This window comes from Marmota marmota, unplaced genomic scaffold, assembly GCF_001458135.2.
Source record: "Marmota marmota marmota unplaced genomic scaffold, marMar, whole genome shotgun sequence".
NCBI classification, from domain to species: domain Eukaryota; kingdom Metazoa; phylum Chordata; class Mammalia; order Rodentia; family Sciuridae; genus Marmota; species Marmota marmota.
In genome coordinates, this window is record NW_026000101.1 from 11052351 (window position 1) to 11071652 (window position 19302).

Below are 19302 nucleotides of genomic sequence, written 5' to 3' on the forward strand. Positions count from 1 at the left end.
AGAAATCATGTAAGCATTTGCTGGCTTTAATGTTTTCCCTTCCGACTACTGAACAGTTCCTTTAGAGCAAGTGTTAGCAAACCCCATAATAAATCCTTTAGGTTTTGTGCCTTATAGGTCTGCCTCAACTATATGTCATTTTGGTGTGATGGCATAGATAATTTGTAAATGATTAAACATGATCCAGTACAACTTTATGATCACTCAAACTCGAATTTTATATAATTCTCACATCTCAAAATATTCTTTTAATTTGCTAAGCTCTGGCCTAGACGGGCAAACTGACGTAAAATTAGGAGCAATGAGAAAGGCAATAGAATTGTGTTAAACTCTGGGAAGAAGGGAAAGGCAGGATAATATATAGCTAGCTGTTACTTTTCTTGCAACATATATTTTTTTTCCCCACTTTGGGTAATTCCACATCTTTTTCCTGTGTTATGCTTTAGGGGCTGTTCTAACGCAATGTACATATTTTCTCATATCTCCACTGTTCTCTCGGGATCATATGTTTCAAATAGAAGGATTTTGGAAGAATGAAAACAATTCAGAATTCAAAGTAACCGCTTTCTGATGAAGTGCTTACAAGAACTGAGAGACGTTTCACTAATTTGAAGCAATCTCTGTCTCATTTGATAAAATAAAATGTTGATTTTTATTCCCATTCACAAAAGGGACACATGGCTTCCTGTTCGCCGGACTTGGAACGACCCCTGCTTTTCCCTCGCTGCCCATCAGTTGGCGCCTTTCGCTGTTTTTTTTTTTCCCCAAGCCAGCTTTGGGGGCTGCAGTCGCTCCGCAGCTCGCAGGTCACATGGCCTGCCCGAGCGAGGGGAGCCCTGCGCCGGAGCTGCGCTGCGGGAGGAGGTGAGGCTTCCGCGGCGTATCCAACGCGCGCATCGCCTGCTGCTCCGGCCTCCGGGTTCGGGGATGGCGCCTCCACCGGAATCTGCCAGCCACTCGGCCTGGGGGACATTACAGGCGGCCTCGTTGTGCCCCGCGAATGGAGCTGACCGCCTCTACCGGGTAGGTCTGCGCTGCGCACGGTCTGCCCAGCCCTTTTGGCACGGTGATGGGAGCACCCATCCCTGAGACACGCCACTGTAGGGGGACAGGATCCGGGATGGCCGCGGAGAGAAACTGTGGGGGATGGTGCTGTTTGGAAGAGCCTGTATTCCGGCCGTGCGCCCAGGGCACGCTGGCTTCGCTGCGGCCCTGCCCACGCTGCGAGCAGCTTGCTGCCAGTGAACCGCAGGGACCGCTGAAGGGCGTCGCCGCGTGGCCCGGCGGTCGTCAGCGCAGGGAGGAACGTACTTGTTCACCTCTCGCCCGCGCCCTCCTGGTTGCCGGGTAGATCGAAGGACCCGAGCAGGGTGCGTGCCAGCCTGGGCAAGACCGCTACCGAGCCCAGCCAGGCGCAGCGCCTAAGGGCGGGTCGCCTAATGGCCGCCCCTGGGCAGGGGACCCTAGTCGCGCGTCCGCCCCTCCGGCCACCGGATGCGCCGAGAGCTCTGCTGAAGCTAGGGGTTTCTCGCAGCTCCGGAACCTGGGGAAGGTGATCTAACCGAGGAAGGGGCCCTTCCCAGCTCGCGGGAAACACTAGCAGAAGGAGACCTGCAAAGCGATGGAAATGGTCAGCCACAGCTTTTGGGGAAGGGAAACTGAGGCCTGAGCGTAGGGGAACTGCCCAAGGTTAGCCGCAGACACTAGATCCTGGACCCAGGTCTCCGCCCGCATTCTTTTCCCAAGAGCGATAGTTAGGACATTCTGGGCATTTCTTGTCCTCTGGACGCTGAGCTCCGATGTCACCCGTGCCGCACTGCGCTCACGGTATCTTGGGGCACAAGCTCCTGCAGGGTCGGTGTGACCCAGGCATCTCCTGCTCGCCCCATGCTGTTCCCGCCCGCCCGCAGGGCGGCTCCAATGATGATCTCACTATGCGGACCATTAGCAAATCCTGCAGGTGTGTGTGTATGTGTTCATGCGTGTGTGTTTTCCTCAGGGCAAATAGTTGTTTCAGGGGCAGTTCTTTTTCTAGAGGGCATGCACCAGGTACTTTATGCGGTAGAAAACTGTTAGTGCCTAAGACCTAACTTGAGAATTATTAGAATTTCTTTAAAGGATAAACTTTTTTTACAGAACACTCAAGAAATAAGCATGATAAAGAGATGATTAAAAACTGCACCCTCTAGTTTGTTGATATTTTATGTATATCTTCTTAAAATTTTCTCTACTTCATGCACTTGAAATGTTAAATCAGTAACGTGGACCAAAAAATGGTTACTTTTAATTTTCTTAATTTTTTAATTTGGATGTTGTTGATTACCCATAGGAATTAATTGTTCCTCTGCTCATTAGTCTTTTGTGTTTCTGTGGTTGAATTCACTGTTAATTCCATTGCCCATTTTTCAGTTGAATTCTTTCTCTTTTCTTCTCCTTCTCCTTCTTCTTTTCTTTTTTCAGTACTGGTGATTGAACCAAGGCCTCCCACATGTTAGGCAAGCAGTCTGCCACTGAGTTATATTTCCCATTCTCTTCCTGATTTTTAAGCATTCTTTGTATATTACACATTAAGGTAGTAATTATCTGTCATATATATTGCACCAAATTAAGCATTTCCTGTTAAATTTTAGGAGTTCTAATTCCAGATTATCTTTAAACTTCCATCAATTTTTAAATTGTGATGGTGATTACATGGGTATATAAATTTGATAAGTGTCATTGGATTATATAATTAAATGGTACATTTTGGTGTATGTAAAGTGTATCTCAAAAATATATATATATTTTTAAGCCAGGAGAATGAATGCTAGGTCAGGAAAGTGAATCTGCTAATCAGGTATTAAAACCTATTTTAAAGCTTCAGTAATTAAAATAGCATGGCTCTGGCACCAAAATACACAGATAAATAGATGCAAATGTCTACGAACAAATGCAAACGTCTATGAACAGATGCAAATATACAATCATTTAATAAAACTACCAATTTCAATTATGGCTAAAAATATGGATTTAGGCTCTCTGGCTTTCATGTTCACCATCCCAGTGTCTGACACAAGACTCAAATGTTAGTGAATTAAATGTCTAGTAATGATCATAAAAGTAATATATGCTCATTGCAGAAGTGTGGAAAGCAAAACAGAAAACCTCCATCTCCCATACCCTTCATCTCTCCTTCACCAAATGGTACTCTACATTAAAAAGGTAAAGTGGTCCATAGTATGTACATTTTTCTACAGTTGCCTTGACATAGTTTGCATTTTCTCTTAAAACTGTCCTAGTCTATTTGGGCTGCTCTAACAGAGTACCATAGTCCAGATACTTTCAACAACAGAAATATTTATTTCTCACAGTTCTGGAGGCTGGACATTTTCAGATCAGGGTGCCCTCTTCCTGGTTACAGACTTCAGGGCAGGATTCTTATTCTGTCCTTCTAACATGAGGTAGAGCAGAGCAGAGAAGCAAACCCTCTACTATCTCTTACTATAAGGGCATTAAACTCATCATGCAGGACCTAATTACCTTCCAAAGATCTGATCTAAATTTTGGTATACCATCCCATTGGAGATTATATAGGGTTTTAACATATGAATTTTGTAGAGACACAGAAATTCATTCCATAGTGGAGACCTAGCTAGCAATTCTTTTATTGTGGCATATTTAACCCCCCTCCCAGTCTTTTTAACATCTTCTTAGCATACTCTGTGTGATTATCTAAAAATCTATTTTCCCATTCTTAGACATTTTGTTTGCCTGCAGTTAGTTCTTTTCTACCTTCCTTGCTATCTTCTTTCTCTTCTTTCTTTTTTCCTTTCATCTTTCCTTCCTTCTTCCCTTCATTCCTCTCCTCCTTCTTTGTTAAACAAAACTTAAGTGAAAATTCTTTGTCCGTTTTTTGGTACTATGTGTTGACATTTCTATCAGGTATATCCTTAAATGTAGAAATGCTATGTAAAAATGATGCACATATAACATTTTTATAAATACTGCCCCAATGTTACCTCTGAAGATTGTACCATTTTATAGGCAAATGCCCATTTATTGAACTGTACCATTCCCTCTTTAATTGAATTATAATTAGATTATGTTCAATATAGATATTAATTCGGACTAAGGTACCTCTTTCTATTACTAGTCTTTGGTAAAATATTATTTTTCTCCATTTACTAATGACATTTTAAATGTCTTTTAGTTGAATTTGTAGTATGTGTGCATATTCCTATATTTCTTAAATTTATTCCTAGGTATTGGGTTTTTATTTTTGATTGACACCTTATATTCCATTAATTAATTTTTATTGATCAGATGAAAGCATTTAAGTATATTTACACATATACATGTGTATGATGTAAATATATAATCAGAGTGATAATGTATATACAAATGCATATGATGCATATTATTTGTATATGTTAATTCTATTACCTACCACATTCTAAAATTCTTTGCCATGTTTTTCAGCTGATTTTTTTGTGCTTCCAATCTGTGCAGAGGCTGTAGTATATATTGGTTGAGTACATAGGTTTTAGAATCAGTCTGACTGGGTTCCAAACTTAAAAGCTTTGTTAACCTCGGGTACAAGTTAATTGTGTCTTTTCTTTTTCAGCTATAAAATGGGCTTGAAGACTTCTCATAGTCTTTTTCTGAGGTCAATGAGTTGCTAAGAGCAGCACCTGGCATGTAATTGCTCATCAGTGTTTACTAGTAAGTTGGTCTCTGCACATTATGTGATCAGGCTTTTTAATACTCTCAATTTAATACTCTCAGCTGAGAACCTGAGGCCCATAGAGGTCAAAATTTTCACATGGCCTTTTATTTACTCAACAGTCATTAAGCTTTTTCTGTGTATAAACTACTACACTGGGTCTGTGAGGGATTTCAAAGATATATCAGACTGAATCCACTAAAAAGGGATTTAGAAGTCCAGCTGGGGCATAAAAAATTCAAGGTCCATAAATAAAGCATTGGAGGCAGTAGGCATCATGGGTAACACACGAGCTTTAAATTAGTCCTGTATTTGAATTTCCTGCTTTTGATTTCCTAGCATCTATTTTTGTTCTCATCTAAATGGGATTAATTGCATTGCTAGTTGAGAGTTGCTGTCTTAGAAGAAATAGATTCAAGAGTCTAGCACAACCCTGGGATATGTTGTAGGGAATTAATAAGTGGTAGCTATAAATATGTGCAATCAGCCCTCTGTATCTCAGGGTCCACATCTGTGGATTCAATCAATTGTGAATCAGAAATAATTTTAAAAAATTGCATCTGTACTGAATATGTACAGATTTATTTTTCTTGTCATTCCCTAGATAATATAGTACAACTATGACTTACATACCATTTACATGGTATGTAAGGTATTATGTTGTATTAGGTATTATATAAGTATTTTTACTATTATTATTATTGGTACAAGGGATTGAACTCAGGAACACTCAACTACTGAGGCACATCCCCAGCCCTTTTTTATGTTTTATTTTGAGACAGGGTCTTGCTGAGTTGCTTAGGGCCTCACTAAGTTTCTGAAGCTGGCTTTGAACTTGCCATCCTTTTGCCCCAGCCTCCCAAGGCACTGAGGTTACAGGTGTGTGCCACCATGCTCAGCTTATACAAATGATAAATGATTTGAAGTGTACAGGAGGATATGCAATAGGTTAAATGCAAATACTATGCTTTTTAAGTCAGGGCCCTGAGCACTTTCAGGTTTTGGTATTGGTGGGGAGTGTTCTTGGAATCTCAATATTTCAACAATAGTACATTCTAAAATAGGAAGTAACAATTGAATGCCATGGGGGAAGCATAGAAAGGTCCTCAGTATGTGTAAGAAAAATAGCTTATTTATGGCTAGGGGAAATTATCCTTAGCTTTTGGAAGAGTCACCTTTTGATCTGATTTTGACAATCGTATTAGCATTTTATGGAGAAGGAATGAAGCTGGAAAGATAGAACTGGCTTGTGAAGAATCTTGGCAAAGACTTCAGACTTTATTCCATAGTCATTGGAGAATCATGTATTAGTTTTCCAGAAAATAGTACTGTTCTGACCTGTGCTTTAAAGGATGAGGTGGATGCTGGTAATGTAAAATATTACCATCATTTACACAGTGTTTCATGCCTGATAAAGAGCGTTTGTAGTCATTGTCTTTTCATCTAAACAAAGCCTAAATAAAATTAGATAATTTTCAATTTTTCTGTTTTGCAAAGAGACAAAACAGGACTAGGGAGAGGAATGACTTATTCCTATAAATGAATCTAATTAATGAGTGTGGGGGCCAGAATTGGACCCAGATCTTTTAATTTTGAATCTGTCACTCATGCTGGAGGTCAGGAGTCCACTCAGGAGTCTGTTGCAATCAACTGGCCTAGAAGTGATGTGGGTGACCAGGGGGTACAGTGAGGAAGGCATGATAATGGACAGGGGAGGAGAAAAGAGGCATATTAAGAGAGACCAGGGAGGTGGCACTGGGAAGTGACTGAATGGAAGGGAGAGGTCAGAACCTGGACCCAGGTACCTGGGAGAGCAATGGTGTCATTCAGAGAGAAGAGTGGAGTTGGGAAATATGGCCAGTCCTCTAGTGCTTGTCTCCTGATGTCTAGCCTGTGTTCTGCTGCCCATACCTTGAGTTTAACGTTCAGAATCTGTGCCAAAACCTGTCATTGACATTCCATTTATTCATGCAAACCCTAGTTCGTATTTATTAGTGCCTTTCTCCTTTGCCATCTTTCCTGAGTCTTATACCTAGACATGGTAACAGGTAGAATCCAGTTTGGGGAGTGGTTGGGTTTCAAGGTTCACTTGCAAAGCATAGATAAGAACTCAGTAAATATTGTTCCATTGAATTGAGGGTATAATGATTGTTACCAGGCCAACTGACAGGTACCAGTCAATTCACATTGTTGCTGGAGTGTGGGCCTGAGCAGGTGACGTTGTGGACAAGTGATTCTAGAATTCTAGGAAAAAACATCAGATCTGCTCCTGTGGCCCAAGGTAGGTTTGCTAGATTGCATTGCTCTTCAAAGGAGAAGTGTATTTCTTCAATCTTTGTGACTTCAGGCTTTTGGTACCCTCTTCCTGCAGGAAAATTCCATATCTTGCTCTGCTGAACTCAAGTTATTATGTAACTTGATCTGGTCAGTGAAATATAGGTGGAAATGATGGTGTCACTTTTGAACAGTAGCTCGAGAGTCAGGTTGTGGTTTACTATGCCTCTTTTCTCTCAGCCACAAAATAGTGTTCAAAAATGAGGCAGTGTCACCTGCCTGGGTGCTGGAGTGTGGACAACATGGAACAGAGGCACAATTGACCCATACAGACAAATAATAAGATCAAGGAGTAAACCTTAGTTATAAAAAAGGGGGGAGGGGGATAAAGAAAAGAAAAACCAATATATTAATTGGAGGTTGTAGAAATTGAAAAACAGAATATTTCCCCTTTGTTTTTATATCAATATGAATAGATAAATCTTGTTACACAGTTTGCTTCCAAAATGGGAGTTGTTCTCTTGTTTTTCATGGCTCATATATACACCTAAAAAAAGTGCTCCAGGATTAGAATCTATTTATTTAAAACTTAGCAATAAGAGAAGAAATGCATATTATCATGGTTTCTTGATTTTTTTTTTTCCTGTAGCATATTTATAATAAAATATACTAAACTGTTTTTCCTTGTCACATTGAATACAAAACAAAAACCTTAGTTCTTATAAACCACTGGGATTTGGAAATCATTACAGAAGCCTGCCCTGACTCATAAAGTGTAGAATAATGGAAGACCTGGGTCTTACGCCTTGTCAGCATTCTAGAAATTTCTGTGGATAGATTGATTGATCCTTTATTTTCTCCTGAGAATCTAACAGTTGGTCTGCTGCTTTTCCTTTCTATTGAATATTCATGGCCTCCATCCCTATCTCTGTGGGAGGAGTGAATTGCCTTGCCCCTTGGCTTTGGCCAGTGGGTGGTGAATGGGCTTGATCTGCAGCACACCTACACAGCATGTAACTGTACCTGCATGTTTTGACTCAGCCTCTTGTGCAGCTTCTATCCAACATAAGATCACTTCCCAGGTAACTGTTGCCTCTGCAGCTTGATCTGAAAGGAGGTACAACAGATGATCTGCTTGCAACCTACATTCTGTACCTGAGTCCATCTGGGCCACAGCTATCCAAAGATTGTGTACAAGAAGTGCATGATGTTATTGTAAGTTATGAAGATCTGGGGCCATTCATCACCCCAGCAAGAGCTGATCACTGCAGGCAGGGACTCAACTGAATCCTTCACCTTCCCTTGTTGTCAGTGGAACATTGATGACAATCTTGCAGTCTTGCAGCCGTATTTGTTAAGGAACTTTTTGAGAAACTAATGATTTTATTGTCCTTAGGAAAGAAAATCACCTGGGTTTAAAAGGTTCTCTTTTTGTCTAATCTCAGTGCTCCCATTTCCGTCCCATCTGCCATATCATAGTAAGTGATACCACTTACTGTGTGCTTGTGTTATGGGGAGGACTGCTCAGAAAACGTACCAAGTCCATTTTGTCTGAATTGAAAAGTCTTTATTTAGCCAACCAGCTGGCAGCTGCTCCCCACAGGACCCATAACTGTCTCTGCAAGAAACAGCCCCAAGCCTGAGCATTTCAGGGTCTTTAAAGGCAAAAACTACATCTAGGTTGACATACCTGCAAGCAAGGAGGGGTACAGATCTGAATTGAGGAGTTAGCGAAACAATGCAATGAGTACATTGGCATTTCCCACAGTACTTTCCAGGTTGGCATAGCAGCAAGCAAGCAGAAGGGAAGTGGGTCAAAATGATACTAGTTGAGTACAAGTTAGAGAATGGTTACTAATGTCTAGATAATCAATCTCTGACAGGGTACATTACCCAAGAAAAATGAGAATCAAAGAGAACAATTTTATACTGTGTAAGAATTGCCATTTTGTGTTGCCAAACATGCTGTGCTAAGCAACTATTGATAGGTACAGAGGCGGAGTGTTGCCACGGGGGAAGCATTTCTTATGGAACACGGAGTCTCGGGGTAAAATTGAGTCTGTGTGGTCATGGCCCATAACGCCTGCCATTTTCCAAGCTTCCTGCCTTATCTTGTTGACTTTGTTTAGTTCCCTCTCCTGTATGGGTCCAGCTCCCTTGAGTAATATAGCAAGGGCAAGGACAGAAGTTTGAGCAGGAAACCACCTGAATGCCCCTACTCCCAGGGCTATTATGCCAGGAGCATGAGCTTAGCCTATTCCAGTATTTGCATCCACTAAGTATGATATGGAACTGGTGAGGCCATGTGGATGTGGAATCCCATGCAAGAACAGAGAAAATCAGAGGCAGAAACAAATGGTTTGCACTATCTTAGAAGTTCACAAATGAGCCAACTTGGGATTACCTAATATTCTGCCCTCTTCTTGCTAATAATTTTGCTCTTTAGTACTATCTAGGTCTCTTATTAGTACTAGGATGGGCTGTCTCACCTCTGGGGTGACCCAGCATAATCTGCTTCTGTCACTGAAATTTCACTAGATTTATCTTTTTACTTCCTTGAATTATTATTTCATCAAACTGTACAGAGAGATTTGATATTCTACACAACTGTAGAGGGGTGGCCAGGCTAACTGCTATAATAAACAAATCCAAAAAGCATTTGTGGCTAGACACAATGGTTTAGGTATTGCTCACAGCACAGACCACTCTAGGTTGGGAGGTGATCTTTGGGAGCTGTTTCATGCAATCATTCAAGGACAGGCTCTTGCTATTGGTGGCTCCATCCTCCTCTATTTGTAGCTGGCAGAGTGGAAAAGAGAAGTGGAGAGAGCACACATCTCTGTATCCCCTGTGCCAGAAGTCACAACTGTAAACTTGCTCACATTTACTGGCAAACCCTAGTCACATGTCCCTCCCAGGGAGGAGACAGGCTAGGAAGTGAGGTTTGTACCCAAGAAGGAGAGAACATGGATGTGGAGTGGACTATCACCACAACCTTGTGTGGGGCCTGGACAACCTTTCCTTCACAAAAACTCAAACTGACCATTTTCTTCCAAATGTGTACAAACGTTATCATGCTTCTGAGGCAAGAGGTTTACATTTGCTACTGTAGAAATCATTTAGATTTGCATTGACGTTACTGGTTTTCTACTAGCTTTGTCTTTCTGTTTCTATTGTTTGGTGCAAATATGTTTTCCATCAGGACATTAGGCCTATTTTCTCCCAAAATATTACTTTAATTTGAAAACAGGCATATTTTAGTGGCATTTTCAATATGCCCACAATACATGCTCTCATTGGTTCCCATGATACTTCTATAAAAATAAAATAAGAGAAAAATCAGGACTAAATAAATATGCAATTTGAAGTATGAGTACCTGAGGTTAGAGAAAAATGAATACAATATGATATTAAATTAACAAACAGTTCAGGGAATCCCAGAAGTATTATTTTTCTTGTTTGGAATATGCAGGAAAGACAAAAGAGTTTTCAGAAATTACTGTGCACAGGCAGTGAACAAGTATTTACTGCACACTTATGCTGAAACTTGTTCTAACTGTGTGTATTTCCTCTAGACAAACCCTAGTTTTTTGACGTATGTTTTAAGAACCCATGTCTATATAGTTGGAGAATCAATTGACACAATGATTTTATTAGTCTAACTGGTGATTTTCTGGCACCGTAAACCTAACTAAGCATCTGTGGGCATGAGGACTTGGTTGAACTTACTTGACCTTGATGCTTATAGAAATAAGATAGTATTCCAGAGATCACTAACAGGTACAACTAAAGATCAGTTCACTACAGAATATAAAGTCTCTAATAGTTATACAGCCTCCAGCTAGAACTTCTGACTTGATATGTGCTCATATCAAATTCAGTCCTCATATTTTTTTTTTTGGGGGGGGGGGTTATTTTTACCACTTTCTGTTTTTTCTCCTTAGGTTTGACTTGCTTTGATTCTGGCCTGAGTTCCAGGATGCTTTGTTCTTGGGATCAGACATGACCAAAAGTTGACCTCATGAGCACATCAACCTCTTCAGCTGCCATGCTCCTCCGGAGGCTGCGGCGACTCTCCTGGGGCAGCACTGCTGTCCAGCTTTTCATCCTAACAGTGGTGACATTCGGCCTGCTGGCCCCCTTGGCCTGTCACCGACTTCTGCACTCTTACTTCTATCTACGCAATTGGCATCTGAACCAAATGAGCCAAGAGTTCCTGCAGCAAAGTTTGAAGGAAGGGGAGGCTGCCCTTCATTACTTTGAGGAGCTGCCTTCTGCCAACGGCTCAGTGCCCATTGTCTGGCAGGCCACCCCTCGGCCCTGGCTGGTGATCACCATCATCACTGTGGACAGGCAGCCAGGCTTCCACTATGTCCTGCAGGTGGTATCCCAGTTCCACCGGCTGCTGCAGCAGTGTGGCCCGCAGTGCGAGGGGCACCAGCTCTTCCTGTGCAACGTGGAGCGTAGCGTGAGCCATTTTGATGCCAAGCTGCTCTCCAAATATGTCCCTGTGGCCAACCGCTATGAGGGCACTGAGGATGATTACGGTGACGACCCTTCGACCAACTCCTTTGAGAAAGAGAAACAGGACTATGTCTATTGTCTGGAATCATCACTGCAGACCTACAACCCAGACTACGTCCTGATGGTAGAAGATGATGCTGTTCCGGAGGAGCAGATCTTCCCAGTCTTGGAGCATTTGCTACGGGCTCGCTTCTCCGAGCCACATCTCCAAGATGCCCTGTATCTAAAGCTGTATCATCCCGAGAGGCTTCAGAACTACATCAACCCAGAGCCTATGCGGATCCTGGAATGGGTCGGCGTGGGCATGCTGCTAGGGCCTTTGCTCACCTGGATATACATGAGGTTTGCCAGCCGTCCGGGCTTTAGCTGGCCTGTCATGCTCTTCTTCTCCTTGTATAGCATGGGGCTGGTTGAACTCGTGGGCCGGCACTATTTCCTGGAACTGCGGCGCCTGAGTCCTTCCTTGTACAGTGTGGTTCCTGCCTCTCAGTGTTGCACCCCAGCCATGCTCTTCCCTGCCCCTGCAGCCCGCCGGACCCTCACCTACCTGTCCCAGGTGTACTGCCACAAGGGCTTTGGCAAGGACATGGCACTGTACTCACTGTTGAGGGCCAAGGGAGAGCGGGCCTATGTGGTGGAGCCCAACCTGGTGAAACACATTGGGCTCTTCTCCAGCCTCCGGTACAACTTTCATCCCAGTCTGCTCTAGGGTGCCAAGAAACGCCTTTCTGAAATTGGCCACTTCCTGGAGATTTAAATATTGAGTTCGTTCTTGAGACACGGTTGCTTGCAGATATTTCATTGTTTAATGTTGCTAGGAGTAAAGGCACTGGGACAGCTGAGGGACGCATACAGGTCAAGAGCTTTGGCTTTGGTAGCCCCTGGCAGGAGCAGCGGTTTGCCACAGGTCTGGCCCTGACTCTCTCCACACAGCCACACTGCCTCATGCAGTCGGTCCCACCCACTGAGGGTACATTTAAATACCAGTTATATTCTCCTGTTGTTTGTAAGCTCTTCTTTGTGATAGAGCTTGTGACTGCCAAAAATCTTGTGCACAACTGTTTTAGGATTTTAAGGATAGAATCTGGTGAAAGATGAGATCTTTCTGATGAATCTCTTTCTCATTGGTTATGAGAATGGATGTATGTTTAGAATGTAAGCCTAAAGAGGCAGGACCATGTTGATATATTCCATTTGTTTCCTTGACCTGGTGTAATAAAAACTGTTAAAAGATGGACAGTGCCTGGCATTTTGTAGGCAGATGATTTGGCATTTTCTACGGGTAGCACATTGATAATTGATATTATTAGTCACAGTCAGATCTGCAGGAGCTTTCTGAATCATCAAAGTCCACTTGCTTCTGTTCAGTAGTAACTTAATATTGATTTTTGTCATATTCTTATTCTTTGGCAATTGGACATTTCAGTAGGGTGAACTCTGTCCAGGTAGCAATCCTTTTCCCTAACTTTGCTGCCTAACAGTTCAACCACAGTTCTTTTTCTTCTGGTATGTGGTGATGTAAAAGAGAAGGCATGGATCTTATCTCTTCCAAGCCCTTGGGCAAGTCATCTGGCCCCTCTGGGTCTCCTTTTCTTCACATGTAAAGTGAGGACAGTAAGACCTAAATGGATATGAAACATAAGCAAATGCTTAGCCCATGGAGGACACATGGCAGACATTTTTTCACTGTTGTAATAAGCTGTTTTAGTCAGCTTTTCATTGCTGTGACCTAATGGCCTGACAAGAAAAAAAAAATTTAGGGGAAGAAAAATTTATTTGGGCTCATGATTTCAGAGGTCTTAGTCCATAGACAGCACTGACTTCATAGTTCTGGGCTCAATGTGAGGTGGAAGGGCATGGTGGAAGAAAACAGTTCAGCACATGGTAACAGAAAGCAGAGAGTGAGCTTGGCTCATCAGGAACAAAATACATACCCAAAGGCATGCCCTTTCCCCTGGCCTGTAACATACCTCCTTTAGCCACAACCTTACTGGTTACAGTTAATGCTCAGTTAATCCATATCAGGATTAATCCACTGATTAGGTTACACCTTTCATAATCTAATCATTTCACCTCTGAACATTCTTGCATTATCTCACAAATTAGCTTTTAAAGGATACCAAAGCATATGAAGTTTGGTAGTTTTACACAAGCACATAAAACTCAAGTGTGTTTTGGATGAAGGTGCTAGTGATGATGTTTAAAGTATGACATAGGGCATGGGGCTGAAACCTGCAGAACATCTGGTTCATACCAAACATTTAGAAGAGAGGCTGACTTTTCACTGTGGCTTCTAAAGATTATGCAACTCAGCTTTCTAGCAGTCCCACCTCTGACTAAGCCAAAGTAAGAACTGTTCATTCAAACTGGAAATGCCCTGAGATTCCTGTTGAACCTATCCCCAGACTAGCATCTGAAAACTACTTTTCTCAAAAATTACAAATGTGGGTTGGGGTTGTGGCTCAGTGGTAGAGCATTTGCCTAATATGTATGAGGCACTGGGTTCGATTCTCAGCACTGCATATAAATAAATAAAATCCATTGATGACTAAGAGAATAAATTTTTTAAAGTTACAAATACATGTCCTTTGAAAATTACTTAACTAGTGGCCAGCAAGTCCCTATTAAGAATGGAGGATTATATGAGGGGGTTCCAGCAATCATCCAGTTTGTTTCAATGCCACATCTTCCACTTGTTTTTAAATTTCCATACTAAGTTTCTGTCTTGAGATCTGCTTAAGAACACTGAAGGAAAATGTAGGGATTGACTACCCACGCTCTACAGAGGGAAAAAAAATGAGATCCAGAGATGTTTAAAAGCTTCATACAAATAAACAGCAGCAGAGCCAGTAGAGAAACAGGACTTCTGACTTTAAGCCTGTGTACTTTATCTTTCTCTTCTTCTTCTCCTTCTCCTCATCCCTCCCTCTTTCTTCTCTGCTTCTCCTTCTTATTTTTTTTTTAATATTAGAAACCTTTATTGAGAACATGGCAAACAATGAGTTGAAAATAAGAGTCCAAGGAGGCTGAGGAAACCAAAGTGAAGAGCAGACGGATCAAATGATGAGCCAAAGACATTTCAAATTACTGTTGATACTTAAGGCAATTTTTTAAAATGAGGCCTGGAGAAAAAAAATATTTTCTGGAGCATGAAGAAAATATATTGAAATCTGGATAGACTAAAAGAGCTAAATTGGGACTGGGGTTGTGGCTCTGTGGTAGAGCACTTGCCTAGCATGTATGAGGCACTGGGTCCGATTCTCAGCACCACATATAAAAAAATAGATAAATAAAGGTCCATAAATAACAAATAAAATATTTTTTAAAAAGAGCTAAATTGTCTACCCAAAGTCTATATAGCAGGGATCTGTTTTCAGCAGGTAAGTTTATTTATTTATAAGTAAGAACCTCTTGTAACATTATCCTGTTTTGTTTTAAGAGAATATATAACTCCCATCCTTGCAGAGTTAGTCCATAAGGCCTTAGTGACCCCATGGAAATATGAACCTATCTCTGCAAGATAGGTGCACTGTGTTACAATGCACTGTGAACGCACATATAAACACCTGCCTCCCTTCCCCCCTCTAATTGTGAATGCCTTGAGTGAAGGGGCTGTGGCTCATTCAATTTTATATATAGGATGACATTTATTAGGCACTCAATACTTTTCTTCACATGAATGTTTAAATGAAAATGATTTTATAATATCACTACTATTTAGATTTTAAACATCCCCACATGACCCATCTCCAAATTAAAAACCCCAAACTGCTACCAAGTTTACCGTGCTTGTGACAGTATAGTGCTTCTGGATTTTTTTGTAAGCACACATTCTTTTTTTTTTTTTTTAATTTTTTTATTGGTTGTTCAAAACATTACAAAGCTCATGACATATCATCTTTCATACATTTGATTCAGGTGAGTTATGAATTCCCGTTTTTACCCCAAATACAAATTGCAGAATCACATCAGTTACACATTCACAATTTTTACATAATGCCATATTAGTGACTGTTGTATTCTGCTGCCTTTCCTATCCCCTACTATCCCCCCTCCCCTCCCCTCCCATCTTCCCTCTCTACCTCATCTGCTGTTGTTCAATTCTCTCCCTTGTTTCCCCCCCTTTCCCCTCACAACCTCTTATATGTAATTTTAAGCACACATTCTTGAATCGCTAATTTTCATAGTAATGACACAAACTGGGCATTCTCTTTAATGGAATACTTGCTTGGAAGTTACTTTATTATTTTCTTCTTTTTCAAAAGTTCGTCTCACAGCACAGCTGCTTTTTTTCTGACAGACATTCTGGCTGTACTGCCTCATTATAAAGTTCTTCTGCTTTTTATTTGTGGATTCATTTTGGTTTTCTCCCTCACAAATTCCTTTCGGTCTGTCTTTCCAGCCATAGCAGTTGCTAGTCTTGTCTCCTTGTCAGACTTTGGCTTTTTATAAAGATGTTCAATGTCCCAAAGAGAAAGTAATTCACCTCTGGGTTCCTCATCACTGTCTATTTCAATGTATTTTCTTTTGGGGGGCTTTCCCAGGGGCAGCATCAAGTTTTTTCCTTATTTGGGCCATGCAGATTTTCTGAAAGCTTTCCTGAGTTAAAACTCGACTAGTGCTGATGACTGCAGCTTTCTTGATGGGCATGCTGTTCAGCTTCTTGGAAATTTCTTGCTCTTCATCAGAAAAGTGGTGCACATCAACCCATTCACCATCAGCATCCTCCTTCTCACTGATACTTTCCCATCCATCTTCATCATTTTCAGTTTTCTCTTCTTTCTCAATTTCTAGAAGCTCAGTTCCTGGGATGAAATCTTTAGCATCCAATTCACCATATTCTTGTACTCTTGCTTCAACAGAGATTTCTCTAGGTTTACCCTGGAATTTCTTCTGCAACATCTGAGGGTTCAGTGTCTGGAAGAGCTGAATCAGAGTTCTAGCAGACATCATCACATTCTTATCTTTGCATGTCTTATGTCCAGGTCTTGGAGAAGTTCTTCAGTCATGGCTATAGGACACCAAGCTGTTATCTCCTCCATAGCACTGATTCCTACTGTCATGACTTCCCCAGAGTTCTTGTCAGTAACAAAATTGTTGGCCATAGTCATGAGCAAGGATTGAACAATCTCTGGGGGTACTAGGTGATGAGAGGCTTGGGTAGCAAACATAAGGATCTTTGTTACTTCTCCCTAGTGGGGCTGCTAAAACCTTTGCAAGAAGGGATGAAAGTTGAAGAGAAAAAGCTCGTGAATTCCCACCAGTCTGGAGATGAGGATTCATGAGCATCATCTTCACTTCAAACCTTTCCTTAGAGCTCTCCAGATGCTTTAGTAGTTTTTCTGCAAAATCTTGGGGATCATGAATCAAGTGAAGAGCTGAAAAGTTAAACACCTCTGGAGTTTTTTTCTTCCTCTTTTGTTTCTTGAGTATTTTCATTGTCTCTTCCAACCTTTTCTTGTTCTTGGAGTTCTTCTTCCCTGTGGCATACTGCACTAGCAGGTCTCTTGCTGTTTTAGGGCCTTCATCCTCAGATTCTGAGTCACTGTCCTATTTCTTGTTTTCATCTTATCCCAAGGAAGAATGTCAAAGCAGCAACTAGTATCTTGGTGACCTGAGAGAAGCATGTAGTTGTGATAACATTTAACAGTTTGGGCATCATTCCAGATGTTCCTTCTGTAGAGTTCTATCATCACATCCAAAGATATCCTGGCTGCAGTTGCATTGCTATCTCTTAACATGGCATACATAAAATTCTGCAAAACTATACTCACTTTCTTGTGTTTTGCATTTGTATGCTTTTAATTTTTTTTAATTTTAGTTATAGATGACACAATACGTTTCTTTTATTTATTTACTTTTTTTATGTGGTGCTGAGGATTGAACCCAGTGCCTCACCTGCATGAACCAAGTGCTCTGCCACTGAGCCACAATCCCAGCCCATGCATTTATATTCTTGATATCAGTTACAAATGTGTGTATAAAGGCTTTTGCAGAAGCTTATCATGGCAACGCAGAAGTTAAAAGAAGAGCTCTAGTAAACTTGATGGATTGTGAGATTCTTATTTCTCAGCCAGATCAAAGCTTTGCAAAATGTCATTCAAAAATCTGGATCCAAGGCTGTAATGATTGTAAGAGAGAAGATCTTTCAGCTCTTGAGGAAAGTTACTTAGATGTCCTGGGTAGCAGTGACCAGTCTGTGCCACAAATGTCACCAGCTCCAACTCTGCTGGGTTTATTTGACTGTAAAATGAAAATCTCCACATTGGATTTGTAGTGATTATACTACTGGAGAAACTCCTCCCTGTAGGCCAGCGGGTCCCGCCTCATCAGATTCTGTGACTGCGGCAGATCACTGGGCAGCCTGTTGTTTCTGCTGGACACTTTGGCTGTAGACTGGCTTTCCTGACAGCAGTTCTAAGAAAGTTCACACAGCATCCTGCAGCCAGTCAGTCCCAGCTCCTGCCTGGACTCCTGTGCATGTGCATTTTTCTTAACCACATTATTGTGATCACAGTCTCTTATAAGATCTGATAATAACCCAGACTAAATAATGTCTGTTTGCTAAGATAGTAGAAACCCATTGTTAAGTTAGTCTCAGTCTGTGTGTTCTACTGTTATAGTGAGCTGTCATTTATCCCAGCAACGTCCCAAGTGATTGGAGTGGCTAGATGGCTTCTCACAATGTTCAGATTCCACTTCTTCATTCCTCCTCCTCCTCAAGTAATTGGTTCACCCCTGGATTTTACAATTGAACCATCTACAACATACTCATCAGAGTTTGTTACATTAGTGTTTGGGTCTTCTCATGAAAGGTTTTGACCCATGTCAAGAGAGGTACTCTAAGCCAGCCAGGCCCAACATGCTGGTTTACATTTCTGCTCTAATTCAGTTGTCCATTGCATGCAAACATCCCCTGCCTAACTCCTCTGTTCTGGGTGATTCGGGTCATCCTTTTCTATTTTCTTCACCTGCACCCCAATATGTTTTCTACTGTTGATCTTAGCAAACCATTCTTGGACATTTCCCCCACCCACTTCTAGATCCTCCTCCATTTTATCCCTTATTCCTAGAGTCTAATTTTTGCTTCAGGCATCTGAAATCTTTATGCCAAAGCTGAAGTCCATTTAGTCCCAAGAGGCAGAGGAAAGCTGAGTACCCTTCCCACACCAAAGGACAAAGTTTACCAGGAGGATAGAGACCTATAATAATCTCACCTGCCTTTCAGAATTTAAATTATAGTTAGGCCCAAGAAATTTCTTATCTTGATGGAGTGAATTTGCATAGACATGAAATTCAAAATAAAAGCATGCTATCTACTGGGGCTTTCTGAAAAGACTTCAGACATTCCCTTTTCTAGGGAAATTTTTCTGATATCGCAAATAGCATGCACCCCCACCCACCCACCCACCTACACACGGTGGTAGGGTCCACAGGTAGCCATTGAAAAGTACAGGCTGCTGATTGTACAAGCAACCATGGTCATTGGCCACAGCAGTGCCAGGATTTGATTCTTTCTCTGGATAAAAACAAATTTGGGGCCACCCAGAGCGCCCCACCCTTCACCTGTACAAACAATGCAACATGGTAGTCATTCCTTCATTCTTTCTAGCCTCTTGGCCTAAAGTCCTAAGTAAGTTGCGGAGCTGCCATGGGTGGTATACATGTCTAGATGATTTCCACTGGCAATAGCAGGAAGAGGCAAGGGTACCACAGCCCCAAAGAGGAAACCCAGCTTTTCCGGGACAGAAACACACAGACAGGGACCCGCCCCCAACACACACACTGAAAACAAAACCATA

General features: G+C 41.6%; 1 protein-coding gene and 1 pseudogene across 3 annotated transcripts; one reads left to right on the plus strand and one right to left on the minus strand.

Annotated features, from left to right (window-relative positions):
* The first annotated feature begins 767 nt into the window (after positions 1–767).
* On the plus strand, positions 768–12737 carry Pgap4 (post-GPI attachment to proteins GalNAc transferase 4). Of its 3 annotated transcripts, none has more exons than XM_048783292.1 (3): positions 768–1023; positions 4604–4701; positions 10921–12737. In XM_048783292.1, the coding sequence occupies exon 3, from the start codon at positions 10998–11000 to the stop codon at positions 12207–12209; it is 1212 nt and encodes a 403-aa protein (XP_048639249.1). In that variant the 5' UTR covers positions 768–1023; positions 4604–4701; positions 10921–10997; the 3' UTR covers positions 12210–12737. The 3 variants fall into 3 exon arrangements, with proteins under 3 accessions (XP_048639249.1, XP_015347734.1, XP_048639250.1); XM_048783293.1 differs by lacking the exon at positions 768–1023 and adding an exon at positions 1129–1960; XM_015492248.2 differs by lacking the exon at positions 4604–4701 and having other exon boundaries at positions 769–1023.
* A 2841-nt stretch (positions 12738–15578) lies between these two features.
* LOC107147743 lies at positions 15579–17615 on the minus strand (annotated as a pseudogene).
* Positions 17616–19302: the final 1687 nt, after the last annotated feature.

Excerpts from the sequence above, each read along its gene's own strand:
- Pgap4 (XM_048783292.1), top strand. The coding sequence starts at position 10,998 with ATGAGCACATCAACCTCTTCAGCTGCCATGCTCCTCCGGAGGCTGCGG.